The sequence below is a fragment of the Aquarana catesbeiana genome, linkage group LG10 (assembly GCF_042186555.1).
Source record: "Aquarana catesbeiana isolate 2022-GZ linkage group LG10, ASM4218655v1, whole genome shotgun sequence".
Classification (NCBI taxonomy): Eukaryota; Metazoa; Chordata; class Amphibia; order Anura; family Ranidae; genus Aquarana; species Aquarana catesbeiana.
This window is the reverse complement of record NC_133333.1, coordinates 214,411,275-214,429,627: the sequence shown is the minus strand read 5'-3', so window position 1 is coordinate 214,429,627 and position 18,353 is coordinate 214,411,275. Positions and strand designations below refer to the sequence as shown.

The window sequence follows — 18,353 nt, the reverse complement described above, 5'->3', positions numbered from 1 at the left end:
AAAGTCGCACCTGAAGTCACACTGACATGCGGCTTTGAAATTGTGCAATTTCAGATGAAGCTGCACGATTTCAAAGCTGCATTCAATGTGAACGAGGGCTTAAAGGACCTTGCGTACGAAAACACGTACAGGCACGCAAATTGCGCGTAGGTGTCAAATTCTTCATCCTCCTTTAGCTGGCAGTATTTCCATGTATGCATATATGCTTGTGTGTACTTGTGTATACATGTGTATACGCGTAAATGACTGCACTCGCATGTAACATTTTCTTTGCATTACGGCTCTTTGTACAATGTCCTACAGACGATGGTGCACCGTTAAAAAAAGGAGAAAAAAAAAACGACCAAAACAAAAAATGCTACATGACTATAATAAATGTGGCATTTTTTTCGCAAGAGGCCCTAATAAATGGTGCGTATGTTTCGTCTTCGCCTTTTCGCACAATAAATTTGGTGAGCATACTGTTTGCTTGGTTGGGTGTGCCAGCGTAAATGCCTATCCTTTAGCGAATCGGCCCCCAGAAAGTGAGATCGCTTCTAAACGCTCAGCACTGAGTAATTTCAGCTCTGCCCCTGTCTCTGCCTGGAGGAGGGAGGGAGGTGCTCAGAGCCGAGGCAGCCACACACAGGAGAGAAGATGCTGCTGCTGCTGCACAGTCAGTGTGTTTGTGCTGCTCAAGAGCCGCCGAGGCTGGATGCAATCTGAGCCAAGCGCTGCAAGGATCCAGGGACCAATAACCCCCCTCCCGGTGCAGGGGGGAACGACTGAATCCGACATTGTTCTCTTGTGTCCGCGGTGATGCTGCTGGGGATGAAGCCTTGCCGGCTGGAACTGCTGCTGCTCACTTGTATCCTGCTCAGCAGAGGTAGGAGAAAAAAAAAATTCATCCTTTACTTTGTTTCAAAGTGAACTGCTGGATGAGGGTGTCTTGCTTGGCTCCGTGCCTTGCCGGGGGTTACGGCAGGGGGTGACCTTGTGCAGTTTAGAGTTACGGCGAGCTTTCGGGAGCTGATGTGTGTATGCTGGTGTGTCCTCTGCCTCCCTGTGCAGGTGTCTCCTCCAGCTCCGGAGGTTACAGAAGGATGTTGGCTATGTGGCATCTACCATCTGCTGTTGAGGAATCAAATTTGCATGTCAGTGCCGGTTGCTTTTGTACCCCAATGGTTCTGAATCTGTCCACCCACTGCTCTGCCTTGCCGAGCCTGGTCCTCAAGTTTGCTAGAAATGCATGGTGAGACAAATAAAAAAAGGTGCGAGTCGCTGATGTCTTCTGGCTGGCGAGGAACGGGGGCTGTGACATGGATGGATGAGGTGGTGTCACCTGTTGGAATTTCAGCTCAAACCCTGCACAGGGAGCAGAAATCTGCCCAAAGGGGGGCAGAGGTTGCTACGTACGCTGCATGCCAATGGAGAGGGCAGCAGCGGCACGCTGGAGAACATTGCTGTAGGTGCTAGGCTTCGTAGCCATGAGAGGGTGGCAGGCTGAAGAAGAAAGTGAACTTTCAGGAGCTGAAAGAGCAAAGGGTGCATGGAGGGTGCTCTGTGTGAAAATAAGACGCTACTTGTTGACAAGCTGTGTAGATATGTGTTGACTTAGATTGATAGGTCTCAGGAACTGGAATTGAGTTCAGGGGGTCAGTGAGAAGTCCTAGAGATGATGCCAAGTTTATGGCGCCAGGAGATGGCTGCTGACAAAGGATTTCGGACATTGGGTGGCAGAGGGGTTCCAAGAGAGAGATATAATGTTTGACAAGTATTTGGAGGCATCTGCCGGGCATGGTAATACTGGGCACAGATGGTAACGGGTGTCAGGAAAGCTGGGAAAAGGACCGGATTCCTGAGAAGAAAAGGATGCTTAAACCGGCAGGCAGAAGCCAAGCACTGCCCGCTCCAGCAACACCGCTGCTTATTTGGGCAGAGAGAATCAGGTCCTTCATCCCAGCTCCCTGCAGCCGACTCGGCCATCTCTAACAGAACGATGGCTCTTCTTGCAGAGCGCTAACAGTTGGGTTAAAAAAATCCATGGCCAGTGTCTTGTTATTTGTCCATTTGGTGTAATAGGACCTAATTACTTGTTTTAACCGTCAACGTCCCTTGTCATTCAGCCATCCCCACTACACAAACACAAGCTTGCCCCTTTCACCACACATGACCCTGTTTGTGTAGAGGAGACACTGGATGGCCATATAAGAAGAGATGATGTTGATATCAAAGAAGGATTCCCTGTGTGTTATTTCTAGATATCCTTCTGTGGATGACCCCCGTGGTCCCTCACAGAAGATTTTGGCCCGGTGCGGTGCCCCTGCTTAGAACTTTTAGCCACACAACTCCATGTTGGGCTCCGGGGGCCCCTGACTTTCAGCAATGGCTGGCCACCAATCTAATAACACACAACTGTCAGGTTCTGCATCTCTAGCTGTTATTTTGCACATCAATAAAGAAACGGCAAGATTAAACCTGTCTTCTTGAGGCAAGTCATAGGCAGGCAGCCTGGAATCGCGTTTAGTTTGATGTTGACGCCAGCAGACAGGCTGAATGAATAACCTGAAGTGTTACCTATAGGAATGTATCCATGCATCCCTCTGTACCAGTGTGGAAACGCTGTTCTGATTTTGTTCTCATTTTCTCCTGAGACCCAGAGTTTCAAAACCTTCCGCGATGTATGAAAGAGGATATCTACAGCGATCGCCCAGATAACACGGGAAGGAGGGATGGGGGGGTTCAGGGCTTTGTGACAAGTAGTGTACATACATCTCAGCATTTGATGTTGACTCCAGAGGTGTGTTGTGATCTGAACCATTATGAAGCTATGTGAGTTCTGTGACATTTTCTCATAACACGTTGCGAACCGCTGTAATCCTATTCTTTATGACCCTGATTGGTTGGAAGTTATTGGACCACATGGTGACCGATGGTTGTGACTCTGAATCCCATCACTGACCTGAGCAATGGAACTTATAATCTGTTTGTTTTGTGTGAAGGTATATCTAAAACTGAAACATTTTTGTTTCGTTTTAGGGCTTATTCACATCATGCAGCGCTCATTATCATGCATATAATGGGATGTGCGGTGTAAATGCATGTTGTGTAAGTGGCAATGCATTTTTTAAATACATTGCAGTGCTTTTTTTTTTTTTTTTTACTTTTTTTTTTTATAAGAAAAACAGTTTTATGTAAATCTATGTGCCATAGATCATAACGGTCGGAATGCGCTGGGCAAAAATGCAACATGTACTATTTTTATTCAGCAATACAAATGAAGAGATGTCCGTGTGCAAATCCAAACAACATATAAAACACACACACGTGTATATATATATATATATATATATATATACATATGTGTGTGTGTGTTAACCCCTTGCACACCACTATACACCCTTATGTATTTCCAGCAAACTTTTGCTTAAAACAGGGATATTGGTTCACATTTATTTACTTTCAGTGCACACTAATGCAGCATGTTGGAGTGAACTGAAGCTACAAGACATAAAGCAAATTGCCTTGTTCTTGCGTTGGGTAACACTGCTGGTATGAACAAGCCCTTAGGGAATGGTTTGAACCAATGTCAACTTTTGCTACCTGTGTCTCATTGGGGTATTTCCTCTCACTTCCTGTCCTCAGGGACACAACCAGAAGTGTAAAAAAATCTCTCCATAGTGAGGGGAAATCCCCTTTTAGCGGTCACCAGAAAAATCTCTCAGTTGAAAGATTCTCCTTCACTTCCTGTAACATTTTGGATTTCTCATCACTCTATGTCTCAGTGACAATAGTCAGCCAAGAGAACATCCCCAGCATGAGCCAAAAAAACTCTTCCCCGCTCTGTCCAAAACTAAAAAAAAATGTATCAAACACTTACCATAACTTTCCTTTCCTGGCACCAATCCATGGCAGCATACTTGTGGTATTATAGTGCCATGTTGGCACTAAGAAAACAACATTTTGTCTTTAGACACACACTACATTATTGATTAAAGGTCACATGAAGGTTGCTTAAAATAGTTTTAGGAATGTGGAGTGCGGGGCAAAGTTCTGTTTGAAGGGTGACAGTCAGGCTACACTGTGCAAAAGAAATTCAGCTAATGTGTAAGCAACCAGTACTCATGATATGCCACGGGGCGCAGTAGGCTGGAGCAAGGAGGCTTTTTGTTGTATATCTGTAGAGATGGCATCAGAATTTTTGCACACTGTTACAAGGTAGAGACATTATAAACAAGAAAATGTACTATGTACATGGGGTGACCCAGACAGAAGGGGGGGGGGGGTGACCCTGGCATGGGGACCGCTTTGGGCACCAAAGCTCATGTGCTGATAGATGATGAATCTGACCAAATGATCAATCTGAGAGGGCAGAATGTTAAAAATCTGCTGTTGCCCTGCTGCTCTCCGCAAACACACCAGATTAACTAACTTCACTTGCAATCACTCGACATCTCTCCGGCTGCAAAAGGCTACAGCATGTGCACCAGAGACCCTCCATCCACCCGCCATCCCACTGTGCGTTCCCAGCCAGGCTGAGAAGGTCAGACGGTCTGAGCTTGGCTCCCCCAGCGGAAGCAAAGATCTTATAGTTCCCATTAGAAACCCATACGTCTCTAGAATGAGCTAACGTGTGTGCTGAGCTGGCGGGTCCGCCGGGAGAGGGTGGAGTGGGTGGAATTTGATGTAAATGTGCCCGTTGTTTTCTCATGGAATCAGTCATTGGCAGGCAAAGCTGTGATTCCTCTCTTCCCTCTCCTCTTCTGATCAATCTCACTGAGCCTCTGTGTCAGGCAATTTATGGGTCGCCGTTTCTTATAGTTCAGGAGTAGAGGGTCGCTGTGAGCGGAGGTGATGAAGCAGAGATCAGATGACAGGTGCTCTTTGTTGGTACCCCACCATGATGCAGACCCGGGTGCCAGAGAATTACCAGGAATAAAAGGGGATTCAGTAGTAAAGCAAACAGCGATATCTGTAGGTTCGCATCGTCCAATCTAATTTCAGTTTGCTTAAACAAATTCTGGTGAGCATCTTTACCTTTTGCAATAATCAGTATTTTTATTGAAATGTAAATGATGTGTTTATTTTCCAGAATACTGGAAAGTCCTTTCAATTGACCCCGCTTTCCTAGTCAATCGTGTTCATGCGTTCTCATATACTGCAATCAATAGAGAGGAACTCCAACCAAACAAAGCAGATTTTCCACTGCCCCTACACCCCTTCCCTACCATACTGTATATAGTCAGTAGCATTGTCCTCCCTTTCCTTTTCTTTAACTGTAAGTTTATTAACCACCTCTCCCGATGCCTGAAACATGTTATGGTGACATCATTGTAGAATGCATTACACAATTTTGATCTTCAGTGTAAAAGTTTTGCGTAGTTATAAAAGCAGCATTTCTGCTACACATTATACAGCAGAGGGTGGTGTTGGGGGTTCAGGTGGGAATTACTACATTTGTTCATCATTATAAGGGTATCTTGTGATGTTCAGAATGTGGGTCACATGACCCTTTAGCCACCATCATGTTACATGTCTGTATCATTTTTGATGACTGACGTCTGAAGTTGGCACCCGAAGGCATAGCTGCCATGGCATTAGTTATGTGACCTTGAGCGAGTATACAAGATACCAGTGACCTTGGTATCTTGTGGTGACTAAAGACAGGTGATTCTAACAGATTCTTTTCTGTCCATTTAAAGCAGATCACGCTTTTGACTTTAGGTCCTTAAATGAAGTGGACTAAATGGTTCTTTTTCATGTTGGCCTGGAGCTGTGCCTTAAGCAGCCATAAGTAAAGTTGGCTGCCTTTTAATGATGTTAATTATCATGACTCTCCTCATAGCCGATTCTAGCTATTATATGTTATTAATGTGAGAATTTCTACAGGAACTCCATGTGGCGGGCGTATACAATAAAGTTTGTCAGCCCAAACTGATGCTGACACCCGGCCCATTCAGCGTCCGCTGCGCCCGTTGCCCCCTCTACTCCACATGATTGCCTGTAATCACCCCGTTGTGCTTGTCACTAAGTAAAGGCTTCCACATTCAGAGCCTGGCATCTGCTCGCCATTTTGGGCTCCTTCTCCAACTCGGAAGAGGGAGTTTAAGGAGCAATTTGCGGCGGCGATTTGCATTGGCCTGGTGGCTCTCCGCTGGTTTTTGTCTTTGTCTAATTGGATTTCATGCAGTAGGTAGAATTTTTTTTCCCCGGGCTTAATAGAGTAAAATGGAGACCTGTTGGTGGCTGGTCTGTAATTGCCTAGGAAGGAGGGGTTGCCAGCTGCACCCACACTACAGAATGAGGCCGTCTGGAAATGTGAGAACTGCAGAAATGAAGACGGCTTTGTGTTGGGGCTTTTTTGTCCCCCCCCCGTGATAGTGGTGAGCAGACGGAGAAGGGGAAAGGCAACAAGCGTGTCATATCAGACTTTGCAAAGTTAATTTATCTAAAGGGAAAAGACACAGTTACATTGTTACAGGTCCATATGTTTACCAGGACTTACACAAAAATTTGCTGCTTATTCGCCAGCTAGAATTGTTGCACATTCACGCTATTGCTACCATCTACCAAAAATTTGTATCCTTCATTTAACTGGGGAAAGACAGAAACGTTGGCTGTATTAATACATCTGCCAATGTAAGGGACGATTATTATTAAAGGTGAACATCACAAAAAAAATGTTATATGGAGTATACGTATGCTGACAATGTTACAATCTTTCAGTTTATTTTTTTACCAGGGCATTTCATTTATAGATTTGGTAACTGCATTGGCAACTCCTATGATAGAACTATTCTTACCTAGGGGCATGTTCATATAGTGGCAAATGACTATTTCAGCAATTGCTCACTACTTAGCATAGAAAGATTTGTTGCAGTTGTATAGCTAGTTTACCAACCAGATTCACAAGGATTGCTTTGTATATTTCTTTAGGACCTGTGCAGTAATCCAGTGTGATACTTTCCCTCTGTGCAGGAGCTTCCTGTAATAAAGACCAGTCACTGCTACTCTCTCCTTGCGCAGGGTGACTGGTCTTGTTTCCGCCCCCTTCCTGTAGTTATCGGCAGGCAGCCTATAGTGAGTGGTTCCTGCTTAGCCCCTCCCACAACCATGCTCTCTGAACTTGCTATGTACAGCATAGCAATGATGTCATGGCTACTTCTACAAGGTAATACCTGGGTTTGCAGAGGCATTTGGTGTACACAAAGTTATTTTATATCCTTTGTGGCTGTTGAGGAATATACTTAAATGAACATTTTTATGCCCGGAGGTCAGTTTTGAAGTTGTAAATTGTCCAATAAGAGCAATTTATGTCATCACACAGGAAAACAATGCCACATAGAGATGCTTCAACCTATAACATTTCACCCTAACCACTTCATATCTGTACAAGAATGTCATGCAGAGTGCACGCCAATGTATAGATACATACATACAGGCAGCTGACAGAGAGACGATATAGACAAAAGGCACAAAGAGCTTGATTCAGCGGTAATACAGTCGTCGAATAAAAGAGCTAGAAGTGATCGGTGAGAAGGTTAACACAGCCTGATATTGCTGCCTTAAATGTCATGCATTAAAAGCTTCACAAATAGACACATTTAGGAGCCAAAGAGGTTGAGAAAGTGCAATATTAATTTAAATAACATATTGTGAATGGAGAATAAAAACGATTACACAAGCTGGCCGCGCACATTTCAATCCAGTTGTACAATCTATTTTAGATTTACCAACATCTGTACAGTGGGAGGATCTGATTGGGGATACATTGAAGGGGTTTTTAAAGTGGACCTGTTAGTAACTTTACAAGTCTGCATGCATAAATCTTATGCATGTTACAACATACAACTAAAGTATTCAGAAAAGCTCCACCTTTTTTTTTTTTATGGGAAATGAGCACCTGCGACTTTGCTTAGGTTGAGATAATGTCTGTCAGTCTGCAGGCAGGAGGAAGCATTTCTTCAGTCTCCTCTCTGCATGTGATCAGACTGTAACATTGTAAATTTTCTAGCAAGTCACAAGGTGAAAGGCCGCATCAGAAGCTGATCCGGTGTCAGACTTTTGTGAACAGTGTCAGTATTTGTGTCAACTCCGAGCATACATCCCAGTCCAGGATGTAGGTGGTGACCCTGAACGATGGCTAAAAAAATATGGTGCCATCCTCTCTGACAACCTGATGATGAAATAACATGAAGCATTACACTGTCCATGTCTTTCTTAGCATTTACACACTTAACACAAAAATTATCTAATGACAGGTCCACATGAGGCAGACTTTTGCTTCATTTAGTTGTTAAATCCAAAGGGCATTGTGCAAGGCAACTAGGATTTCCAGTGGAAGCAATGACAGGCAAGTAGTATCTCCATCATGCAGCAACAGTGAACTCCTTATTTCTCTCAGGACATGTTACCTTAAAGGGAATTCAGCAAACATAATATACTGTGGGGAATTCCCACTTTTCAGTTGGCTGGTTTTTGTGGGGTTTTTTTTTGCTTGGACCTTCACAGATTAGCAGGTGGCTGCCATTTGCCATCCATCGTTCCAGGAGTTTCATCAATTTAGTTATCAGATGAGGCTTCACCATCAATGGTGGTCATCCATTACTGCCTGCTTCTGGTTGCCTGGTGTCTCTGGCTTCCATACTTTAACAGTCACTAATCGGAACAAATTTTATAACCTTGGAGTGAATGATCTGCTTCCTTGTTCTGGGTCAGTGCCTCAGAAACGAGTGAACCCACTGGATTAACATGAAAGCCAGACATCTAGCTGAGATCTGAGGTAGAAGTGCCACACCACAAGTTAAGAGTCCAAATACAGTTTGAATATAATGTGAAGGAAAGTTGATGGCCAAATGATGAAGCCAAGATGATTTGGGGGTCCCAAAATTACACCCTCCCTTTCATAAGGTCTAAGAAGACATAACAAAAAAACCCAATGAAGGAGGCACGTTTAAGCACATTAAAAAAAAAACAGCTTCCTCATCTGATCTTCCACCTGACCTCACATTGGAATAAAACTGTATCTGGACTATTAACTTGCGGTGTGGCTCTTCTATGTCAGATCCATTGATTTACATTTCAACTAAAGGAGGTTGTGGGGATCTTCTGGATTGGTGTGGAAGCTGCCAGTATGCAGATAACCTAAACCACCCCCTATAATAGTTTTGGATAGTATTGCCAACAGAAGAACTATCTATCCACTGTTTTAAGACTTCTAGCACCGACAGCCACTATATCCTCACACTATACGTTTCCTTTAAGTTCTAATAAATGATTGCTTTTGTAGCTAGGAGATTCCGTTACAGGCATTCTAACTCAGATCTTACAGAACAAACCCAAAGTGTTGCCTTCCAGGGTCAGCAAGTCAATCTATATTTTGATTGACAGATTTAACAGAAGGCCCTGTTGAAGGGGAACATACATTGTACATGAACGTCCTCCGAGAGGGTAAATTAGAAACATTCAATGGCATTGTGTTTTGTTCTCTCTTGTCATCTTGTGTATGGAGCGCGCTGTCACAAACCGGCGTGTGTGTCCAAATTAGAGAACCTGATCCGATTCCCCTCGGGATAAAACATAGATTGGCCCTTAGTGAAAGGAAAATTGATGGTGTCGTTCACCAACTCTGATCTCTCTCTCTCTTTCTTTTCCCCCCCTCGTATCTCATCCCAGTTTCTTCCCCTTTGTAAAGCAACGTAGGCAGAGTGTGTCAAAAATAGACAAGAAACGGAAAGGGAGATAAAACGACAAAGATCAGATCAAATGATGGGAATGGGCGAGAAGAAGAGAGAGATGATGAAAAGGAGGGGACGGGGACAGGAAGCCAAGACTTTAAGAGGCAGAAAAGGGAAAGGTAGGAGGATCAGGTGGAAATAGAGAGCTGCCAAGATGCAGGGAGGAGACCGAACAGCGAGAGACAGAACGCGGAACAGAGAGGAGACGGCGGAGGGGAGTGGAGGAAGGCTGAGAACAACGTCTATAGATAGTTATGGGAAAATTTCCTCTGCTGGAAATGTTGTGTGAAATGACACAACAACACTCCGTTAATATAAAATATCTCTATTAATAATGGATCGTCTACATTAGGCGAGTTCATCAATATTAATGGTGTCGGCGGAGTCCCTGGCCGGTAAATGGGGCATTCTGTTGAAAGTGTTCATTAACGATACCTCTCCCTGACTGCCTGTGTCATAAAGATCAGGGCACATGCATAAGAGTTGCTAGATCTCCTATTGTTAATACGTAACTTTATGAGTGATTGTTTCATTGACTATGCTTACTCGCTTTGATGAGGCTATGAACATGTACTGGTGCACCCCAACAAAACAAAGGTCCTGGGAGACGTCCAAACATGTAAAAAGCAGTAACGCTGCCAAACCAATGGTCATAGAGTCCAGAATGGTGCTTAATTAAATCATTAATGGAAAAATAGATAAACGCTTATCGGGGATATCCCTTCATCAGGGCTTATATATTATGTGACCTCTAAAAGGACCAGACTCAGTAGGATTTTGATAATACTTGTAAGTGTAAAATTGGATAATACCACTAGCAGGATGTCACACTGTACAACCTACCTACAGAAACAAGCACAAGTCCAGTCGTTTTTAAGGCCACATAACATACAAGCCCTGATGAAGGGGGAGTGTCTAAACCCCCAAAAAGCATTGAATGTCTTTTTCTATTATTTAGGACCATTCTGGACTTTATGACCACTAGTGTGGCGCCCCTACTGCTTTTTACATAGTTGTACAGATCTGAGTGTCTGACTTACAGGAATTGTAAACCCTGAATGGAAGACATTTAGTTTGCTCTGTGTAATGGTGGTCATCTCTCTTGTACAGCGGTGGGTCAGGGAAGGGAAAGTCAGAATGTGAAACACAGCTGCTTTATAAGGTCATGCTGCCCAAAACTGACATGTTTGTTCGCTAGATGCTGGAAAGTTAAAGCACCTAATCTTTTCTTACATCTCTTGGGATTATACCATGTCTGCATTTGATTTCCTAGGTGTACACACTACTAATAAGGGGCTGCTACTCTTCCTGCTGTAAACTGAATTTATTTTGTAAAGTGGAGAGTGCAGAAGGAAGAGCTGGGAGACATTAAATCGCTGAGAATGGTAAAGGAATTTAAAAAAGAGAACCTGTCGGCAAAAAAATATTATTGCAGTGCTCCACATGTAAGCTGCAGGTCAAGTTTTTAGTACACAGACACATTTTTCAGGGTGTCGGGTCCTGGGCTGTATATTAGCTGCCTCCATAGGCGTGCACACAGGTTTTCCAGATGTGCCTGGGAACACCCTAATCACCCCATGCGCATTAGCATTATCGCTGTGTGGCGTTAGGAAGATGGGAAAGATCCCCCACTTACCGGCTCTGTCATAAGAGAAGTGTTTACACACTTATCTTTCACTGTGCTGGCAGGGAGATCAATATGCCAGGGTCATATATATGTAGACACACACACGTGTTTGAGCTTTAGGGTGCACACTCCAATCCAAAAGGCTGCGCACACCTATGGCTGCCTCCAACACATAATAAAACAATATCTCGCTCCTCCATTAGACAATTTTTGTACATATATTTTTACTCTTTGAAGCAAGGGCTGGTGGACCAGTTGCTGTGGGCTAGAGACCAATTCTTCCAGCCATTCTATCTATTACAGATTAAAGTTTTAAGTTCTAATCACCATGGCCTATATGCCAGGTGATGCATTTTGCCTGAAGGCTAGGGTTGCCACTTTTTATTCAAATCAAACCCGAACACTTTAGCGGCGCACAGTAAAAATATTTTTTTTAACATACACTATAGGATTATAACAGACCTGGAACACCTTTGAGCACACCAAAGAGAATAGTAATGTGGCGTGCATAGTGCCCCCTCACCCTCCCTTGGGGCCCTGTTCTGAGCCACATTCCTGTCTGAATATTGTGTCCGGGTTTCAGGTGGACTGAAACCCGAACACATGATTCAAAACCCGAACTGTCCGGGTGAATCTCAGACAGGTGGCAACCCTACTGAAGGCACAAGGCAAACACATACCTCCCAACATTTTGAGATGGGAATGAAGAACACCTACTAGCAAATCCATGTAGGTATAGGACATGGCCCCTTTAACGAGAATTAACAAAAAAAAAAAGGTTAATGAAATCCACAAGGGCTTTTTTTAACACTACTATTCCTTTATATTGGCTTTTAAAATTTACAAATGCAGCAATTTAGAATTTGGATGAAATGTTTAGCATTGGGAATCACTTTTTGAAAGATAAAAAGTGCATTTTATATACAACTAAATGGATCAGACCACAATGAGGCAAATCAGGGACAGTCCCTCGAAATCAGGGACAGTTGGGAGCTATGCAAACAATGCCTCAAGTGGGAAAGTGACTGAAAATAATAAACAATGGCCTGTCCCCTTTCTCCTGTTTCTAACTCAGGAAGGAAGATAAATCTACTCTGTGGGCATCACAGACAGGTCCTCTTCGACTTTCATATAGTATCTGTAACATCAAGGGGTTGTTTTATGAAACAAAAACCTCTGCTCTGGGCAATAGCTCCCATATCTGCTTCAGTGCTCGTAACTTCCCCCAGTGAATTTCTGATTGCCCTACAAGAGTGACAGGTCCTCTTGAATCCCCATTGTTCATGTACTCTGCTGGTGACTTATCAGCTCTGTCTCGCAGTAAGGAGTGGCTGAACTTGGAGTATAATCCTGATCTCTTTCAGTGAAGAAGGGATTTCGCTGATAACCTGAAGCTGGTGATGACTGAATGTCACCAATGACGGGGGGGGACTGGGCACACATACAGCATAAGGCTGCATTACTATACAGATTGTTAACAGCCAGCTACATTCTGCCAGTATCCACTTTCACAGCTTTACTTTATTTACACGTATAGACCTGCTGATGGCAGCAGTGACTGCATCTGAGGTCCACACTGCACACAGCCTGGGCTCCTGTATACTCAGGTTTACTGATTCAGGACTGAGGATGTAGAAGCATATTCCAGGACCTGGGTGCTCAACCTATGGCCCTTCGGCACTTTTACTGCTGTCCTCAGGGGTCCCGCAGAGAGTAGTCCATGTTTCCGTTACCTAGGTGATCACTCAAGCCATTGAAGGAAAATGATTCTTTAGACTGACATCCAGCAGTTAAATAGTTTGGGTTATTTCATTCATACTATTTTGTTTTTTCTCCCTCATATCTTGTAGAATAGATCTCGCCAAGAGGAAGATCAAATGTGGCACACACTATTTTTTTAAGGGGGCTCTAGGTAGTACAAATGTGTAGCATTGATTTGTAATTGGATTGAACTATAGCAGTCTCATTAATTGTGTCTCCAGGCTAACATTTTCTGAAGCATACGTCTAGTCTCCAACAGCTCCTATAGTATGTTAGCAGTCTCTGGTCATCTCCTGTAGCATTTCAATAGTCTCTTACCATTTCCTGTTACATGTCTGCAATCTCTGACCATCTTTTGTAGCATTTCAATAGTCTCTGACCATCTCCTGATACAGGTCTGCAGTCTCTGGTCATCTCTTGCATTGCAAGAGTGTCTGACCAACTCCTGGTACATGTCTGCAGTCTCTGATCATCTCCTGTAGCATTGTTATAGTCCTCGATCATCTCCTGTACCATGTCTGGAGGGTCTGACCATCTCATGTACCATGGCTATATTCTCTGACCATCTCCTGTTACATATCTGCAGACTTTTATCTCATGTAGCATTGCTATAGTCTCTGTCTCTGACCATCTTCTGTTATATATCTGCACTCTATGACCATCTCCTGTAGCACTGCTATAGCCTCTGACCATCTTTTGTACCATGGATATGTTCTCTGACCATCTCCTGTTGTATGTCTGCAGTCTCTGATCATCTTCTGTAGCACTTTATAGTCTCTGACCATTTCTTGTACCATGGCTATCTTCTCTGACCATCTCCTATTATACTGTATGTCTGCAGTCTCTGACCAACTCCCGTTATATGCCTGCAGTCTCTGACCATCTCTTGTACTATTGCTATAGTCTCTGATCATCTTTTGTTGCATGTCCACAGTCTCTGGCAGCTTTCTCTAGTATTACATTTACTGATTATTATGTGTGGCCCTTAATTGATGAAAAGGGCCATGTTTGAGGCCCTCTATATAAAACAAATGGACCATTGCTACTCCAGGAACACCTTGCATGTGAATGGTATATTTGTGTTTGGCTGTCTCTGGAACATTACCATTGAGTGTGTGCTGGAAGGAGGTGATGGGTTCCAAGGCAACATGACCTCTCTGCCATTATAGAGAAGGAAAGTGTACAATTAGTATCCTCTTCCCTGATGTAATCACATCGACAATGGTGCTGTATAAAGGAATTAAAGATGGGAAGATTGCTCCACTAATGAGTGTAAAAATAAGTATGAGAAAAGAATTATTCCTGAGCCACTCACCATAGCACAAAAACAGATACGCATAAGAGTAAGCAAAAAAAATAAAAAATAAAAGAAAATTATTGCCATTGAGAACAACTAAGCCTTGTTTATTTCAGGGCAGCCTTACAAAAGGTAGCTTATAACAAAGTGAGGAGGAATGTTTAAGCATCAGCCTACTCAGGGTAGCACTTGAAACATTCCTTAACACTTTGTTATCAGTTCTCAATGGCAATAATCTTTTTTTCTTGCAGTATAAAAGGTAATTGCCAGTGTGGGAACTTTGCATGGTACAACAGAAGAGAAGAGTAATGATAGCTCTGGGGCAGGGCATCTGGGCTCAGCCTTCCTTGGCCCTGGCCAAATTCCAAATTAGACAAGTTTTATCTTTGGTTCCCTCTTTTGTGTTGAAGGTAGACAGGTGCTCAACAGAATGTTCTCTTGGGGTGGTGTGCACCAACAGCAGCATTGATACTTTAAGTGGGGCCATGTTGTTCATGTGACTGCACACAATGCTATTATTTCCAGACCACTATCTTCATAAGCCTATTGCCAATACAGCAATAGAAGACTGTTACTATAGGTGGGGCTGTGGTATGATAGGTGGACATGGTGGAAGAAGGTGCTGGGTCAGGCTCTCTCTTCTACAGTCATTCACCTGTGAGTGATGTAGTGTACGGGATTATTTATGGGACCTCTAGGTGGGCACATGTAGACTCTAATGAGCTAAAGAATAAAGTGCCTTGCTTGAGTTGTACTATGATATAAAGGCTGAACATCCAGTCAATAATTTTGTGGAGTGCTGGAAAGACTGTTCCTAATGCTCTCATAGGAGATGTGGTCAGCGTTGACAGTGTTGGGGAAAATAAACAATTCTCTGCATAGCTCTTACAAGGAGAGACTGAAGGAACTCTAATTGGAACCTCTAAGCATTGAAGCCTTGTCCTAATGGATAGAGAAACCGTGTAGGTGAGTTTGAGTAGCAACAATGCAGTGCTTGGTCTGTAAGCCTCAATTTGAACCCAGTTAGGTCACCAATCCAATGGATGCAGGGCCAGTGCGAAATCGAACATGGTCCTTAAAGCTGAGGGAGGTTAGATCTCCAAGTTTGCTGCTCGCTTCCTTCAGGCCGCAAAGCTAACCTATGAATGTATGTATATAGGCTTCTTGCTTCTTCTGTCCAGCCACGGTCGCTATGGTTTGGGTCTTTTCCCTCTTGCTACAGTCCCCGAGCTGGAATTTTAGGCCTGGCTGTGAAATTTGCAGCAGCTACTACATAGCTTCCTCTGCAAATTATACTTCCAGATACTTTGTAAATTTATAAAATTGTTCTGTCTCACAGCATGGCCAACACGTATTGCCTTTTTCATATCTGATCTGTAAATTTTTCATCGAAGAAAAGAGAATTATAGTACTTTCCAAGAGCAGGCATAAATATTACACATTCATGAGCCTCGCTCATAAACAAGGAAAGTTGGGTCAGTCGGATTCCTAATTCACAGTCAGTCATCGTAATTCTAGAAGATTAGATATGACTGGGTCCAGGTAGGCTTTATTTTGCTGTTTATTCTCCAAATAAAGACGTTTTAATGGGAAAACCTGGGAGAAGTGCTAGACGGCAGGATGATAAAAAGTCGCAGCACAATGAGAGGTGCTTGACAGGTCTGCAAATTCAGCAACACTCTGCCGTTAGGAGGGTGGTCTCAAGACAGACAATTGAAGGGAATGAAAGATTACAGATAGCGATGGATTTCTCAGGGACCAATTGTCATGTTTTCTTAAAAGATTAGAGGAAAGTATCAATTTACCCCCAGCTCCCAACAGCCCTTTGGTTTTCCCAATTACAAAATTGTGTCCTCATTTTACAGCCCCTGCTGAACTCACAAACAATACAGGGGGGAGGTCGAATAAACGCATGGAAGGTCATATTTAAAGAGGAAATTCAGCATTTTTTCTAGTTTTGGATACAGAAAGAAAAGGTCAAAACCAATGTCAGGTTTGTATTGCTATCCGTGTCCCCAGTGGGGGAATTTCTCCTTAATGCTCATGCAGCCGGTGCAGCGGTCAGGGGATTTAAAACCCCTGCTCTTTTTCCTCTTCTTTCTCCATCGCTTCCTGGAGCGATGTTCTGTACTGGAGATAACCAATCAGAATCTCCTTGATCCATCCTGGAAGTGTTGCAGAAGGAGAAAGGAGATGAGCGGGGATTTAAAATCTTCAGACCGCTGCATGGGCATTGACCGGTCATCCTCCACAGAGTAAGTACAACAAAGACCAGGTGGGTGGGGAGGGTGTAGGGCATCCTTTCTCAACCTTTTCAACACAGAGGAACATTTGAAATAACTTTCCAGGCTCATGGAACCCCTGATAAAAATGACTATATATTCAACTCACGATACATTAGTGTGATGGTCAGTGGGAAGAATGCTCCTTACACTTGTGGTCATCGGGATGAACTACCCCCTTACAGATAGCTAAAAACATCAATGGTGTCAGTGGGAACTTATCTGAGGGTAACAAATTGCTCATTACTCAAGGAACCCCTAGCAACCTCTGGAGGAACCCTAAAGTTCAATGGAACCCTGGTTAAGTTTACAATCTCCTAAACCAAAAAGACATGATATTTGGTTGCCTTTGCCTTATCTGCCTTAAGTTCAATGGAAGTCTGTGGCAGGTCTTTTGTGTCTGAGCTCCGCCCCCTCAATTTCATTATAATGTGATGGAGGGGAAGGAATTCAGACACATGCAACACAACCTACTGCTTCACAGGAAGAAAGTTTATTTTTTCTTTAATTTTAGCCCCTAATTGTTGAATTCTGCTACAAGTGTACGACTATTACAACCCTGGAAACTTACCAAAAAAGTTTTTTTTTTTTTACATTAATGATTGCTGTTGTTCTGGAAGTATATTTCTAGATTTGTAGACCTGAAAGAGGGAGGTTGCACAATATGAGTGGCAAGAGGCTGCAGTCCTGTACACACACTTTTTGAAGCACTATTGAGGTTAGCAGTGGGAACATTACTCTGAATTGTGACTTAAAATTGGGATTTCTGATTTTGGTGCTCTGGCAATGCTACCTGGGGAGTATGGAAGGAGTCTGAACTCCAAGGAAAAGCAGATTTTGTCTAAATACAAGAGCCATGTGTATTTTTACTTGAATCTTGGCGTGCATTGTGTATTTCTTCCATATCTGTGCAATAATCCAGTGTGAATCCTTGCCTCTGTGCAGGAGTTTCCTGTAATAAGGACCAGTGACTGCTGCTCTCTCTCCTTGTGCAGAGTGACTGGTCTTGTCTCCGCCCCCTCCTGTAGTTTTCTGAAGAAAGCCTCTAGTGGGAGGAGCCTGCTGGGCTCCTCCCACTGCTCTGCACTCTGCACAGGCTACAGTATGTGCAGTAATGATGTCATGGCTACTTTACAAGGTAACATCTGGGTTTGTAAGGAAATGTGGTGCACACAAAGTGAATTTATATCATTAGCAGTTTTTAAGGAATTTAGTTAAAAATATTTATGCTCAGAATTCAGCTTTAAAGCCTCAGCATTGGTCCACATTTCGCAATGTCTGCTTCCACCAGGCTGGGGTGGAGGAGTGTATTCTCACATGGCTACCGTTCCACGGCTCTATTGTTCGGCGGTATCTCCCGATAAGGGGTTTATATGGCGGTGAGCTCTGTGTAATCCCGTGGTCCTTGCTTGCTGCTATTCACACTGGCTCAGCTACAGAAAATAAGAGGAGCGCGCAAGAAAGCAGTGTAGACAAATTATAATCCTATTATCTGCAGCCGCATTCTCTCCGAGAAGAAATCTCTGCATATTTGCATTTTATTTTATTAGATGCTGTGTGTGTGTGCTTGATTCAAATTGAAATGCCTTAAATACATCAAAATATTAATGAGTGTTTGTGGAACCGCCTCCCGCCGCTCTGTGTGTGTTTAAGAAAAAAAAAAAAAAACA

At 43.3% G+C, this 18,353-nt stretch overlaps 1 protein-coding gene across 2 annotated transcripts in view; it reads left to right on the top strand.

The window, feature by feature from the left end:
- Positions 1-586: 586 nt before the first annotated feature.
- The window catches only part of KIRREL3 (kirre like nephrin family adhesion molecule 3), a 1,308,166-nt gene continuing 1,290,399 nt past the window's right edge, over positions 587-18,353 (top strand). For both annotated transcript variants that reach the window (XM_073603284.1, XM_073603286.1), the window contains exon 1: positions 587-865. In XM_073603284.1, the coding sequence (XP_073459385.1) occupies positions 799-865 (67 nt within the window). In that variant the 5' untranslated portion in view covers positions 587-798. The remainder of the gene's footprint in view (positions 866-18,353) is intronic.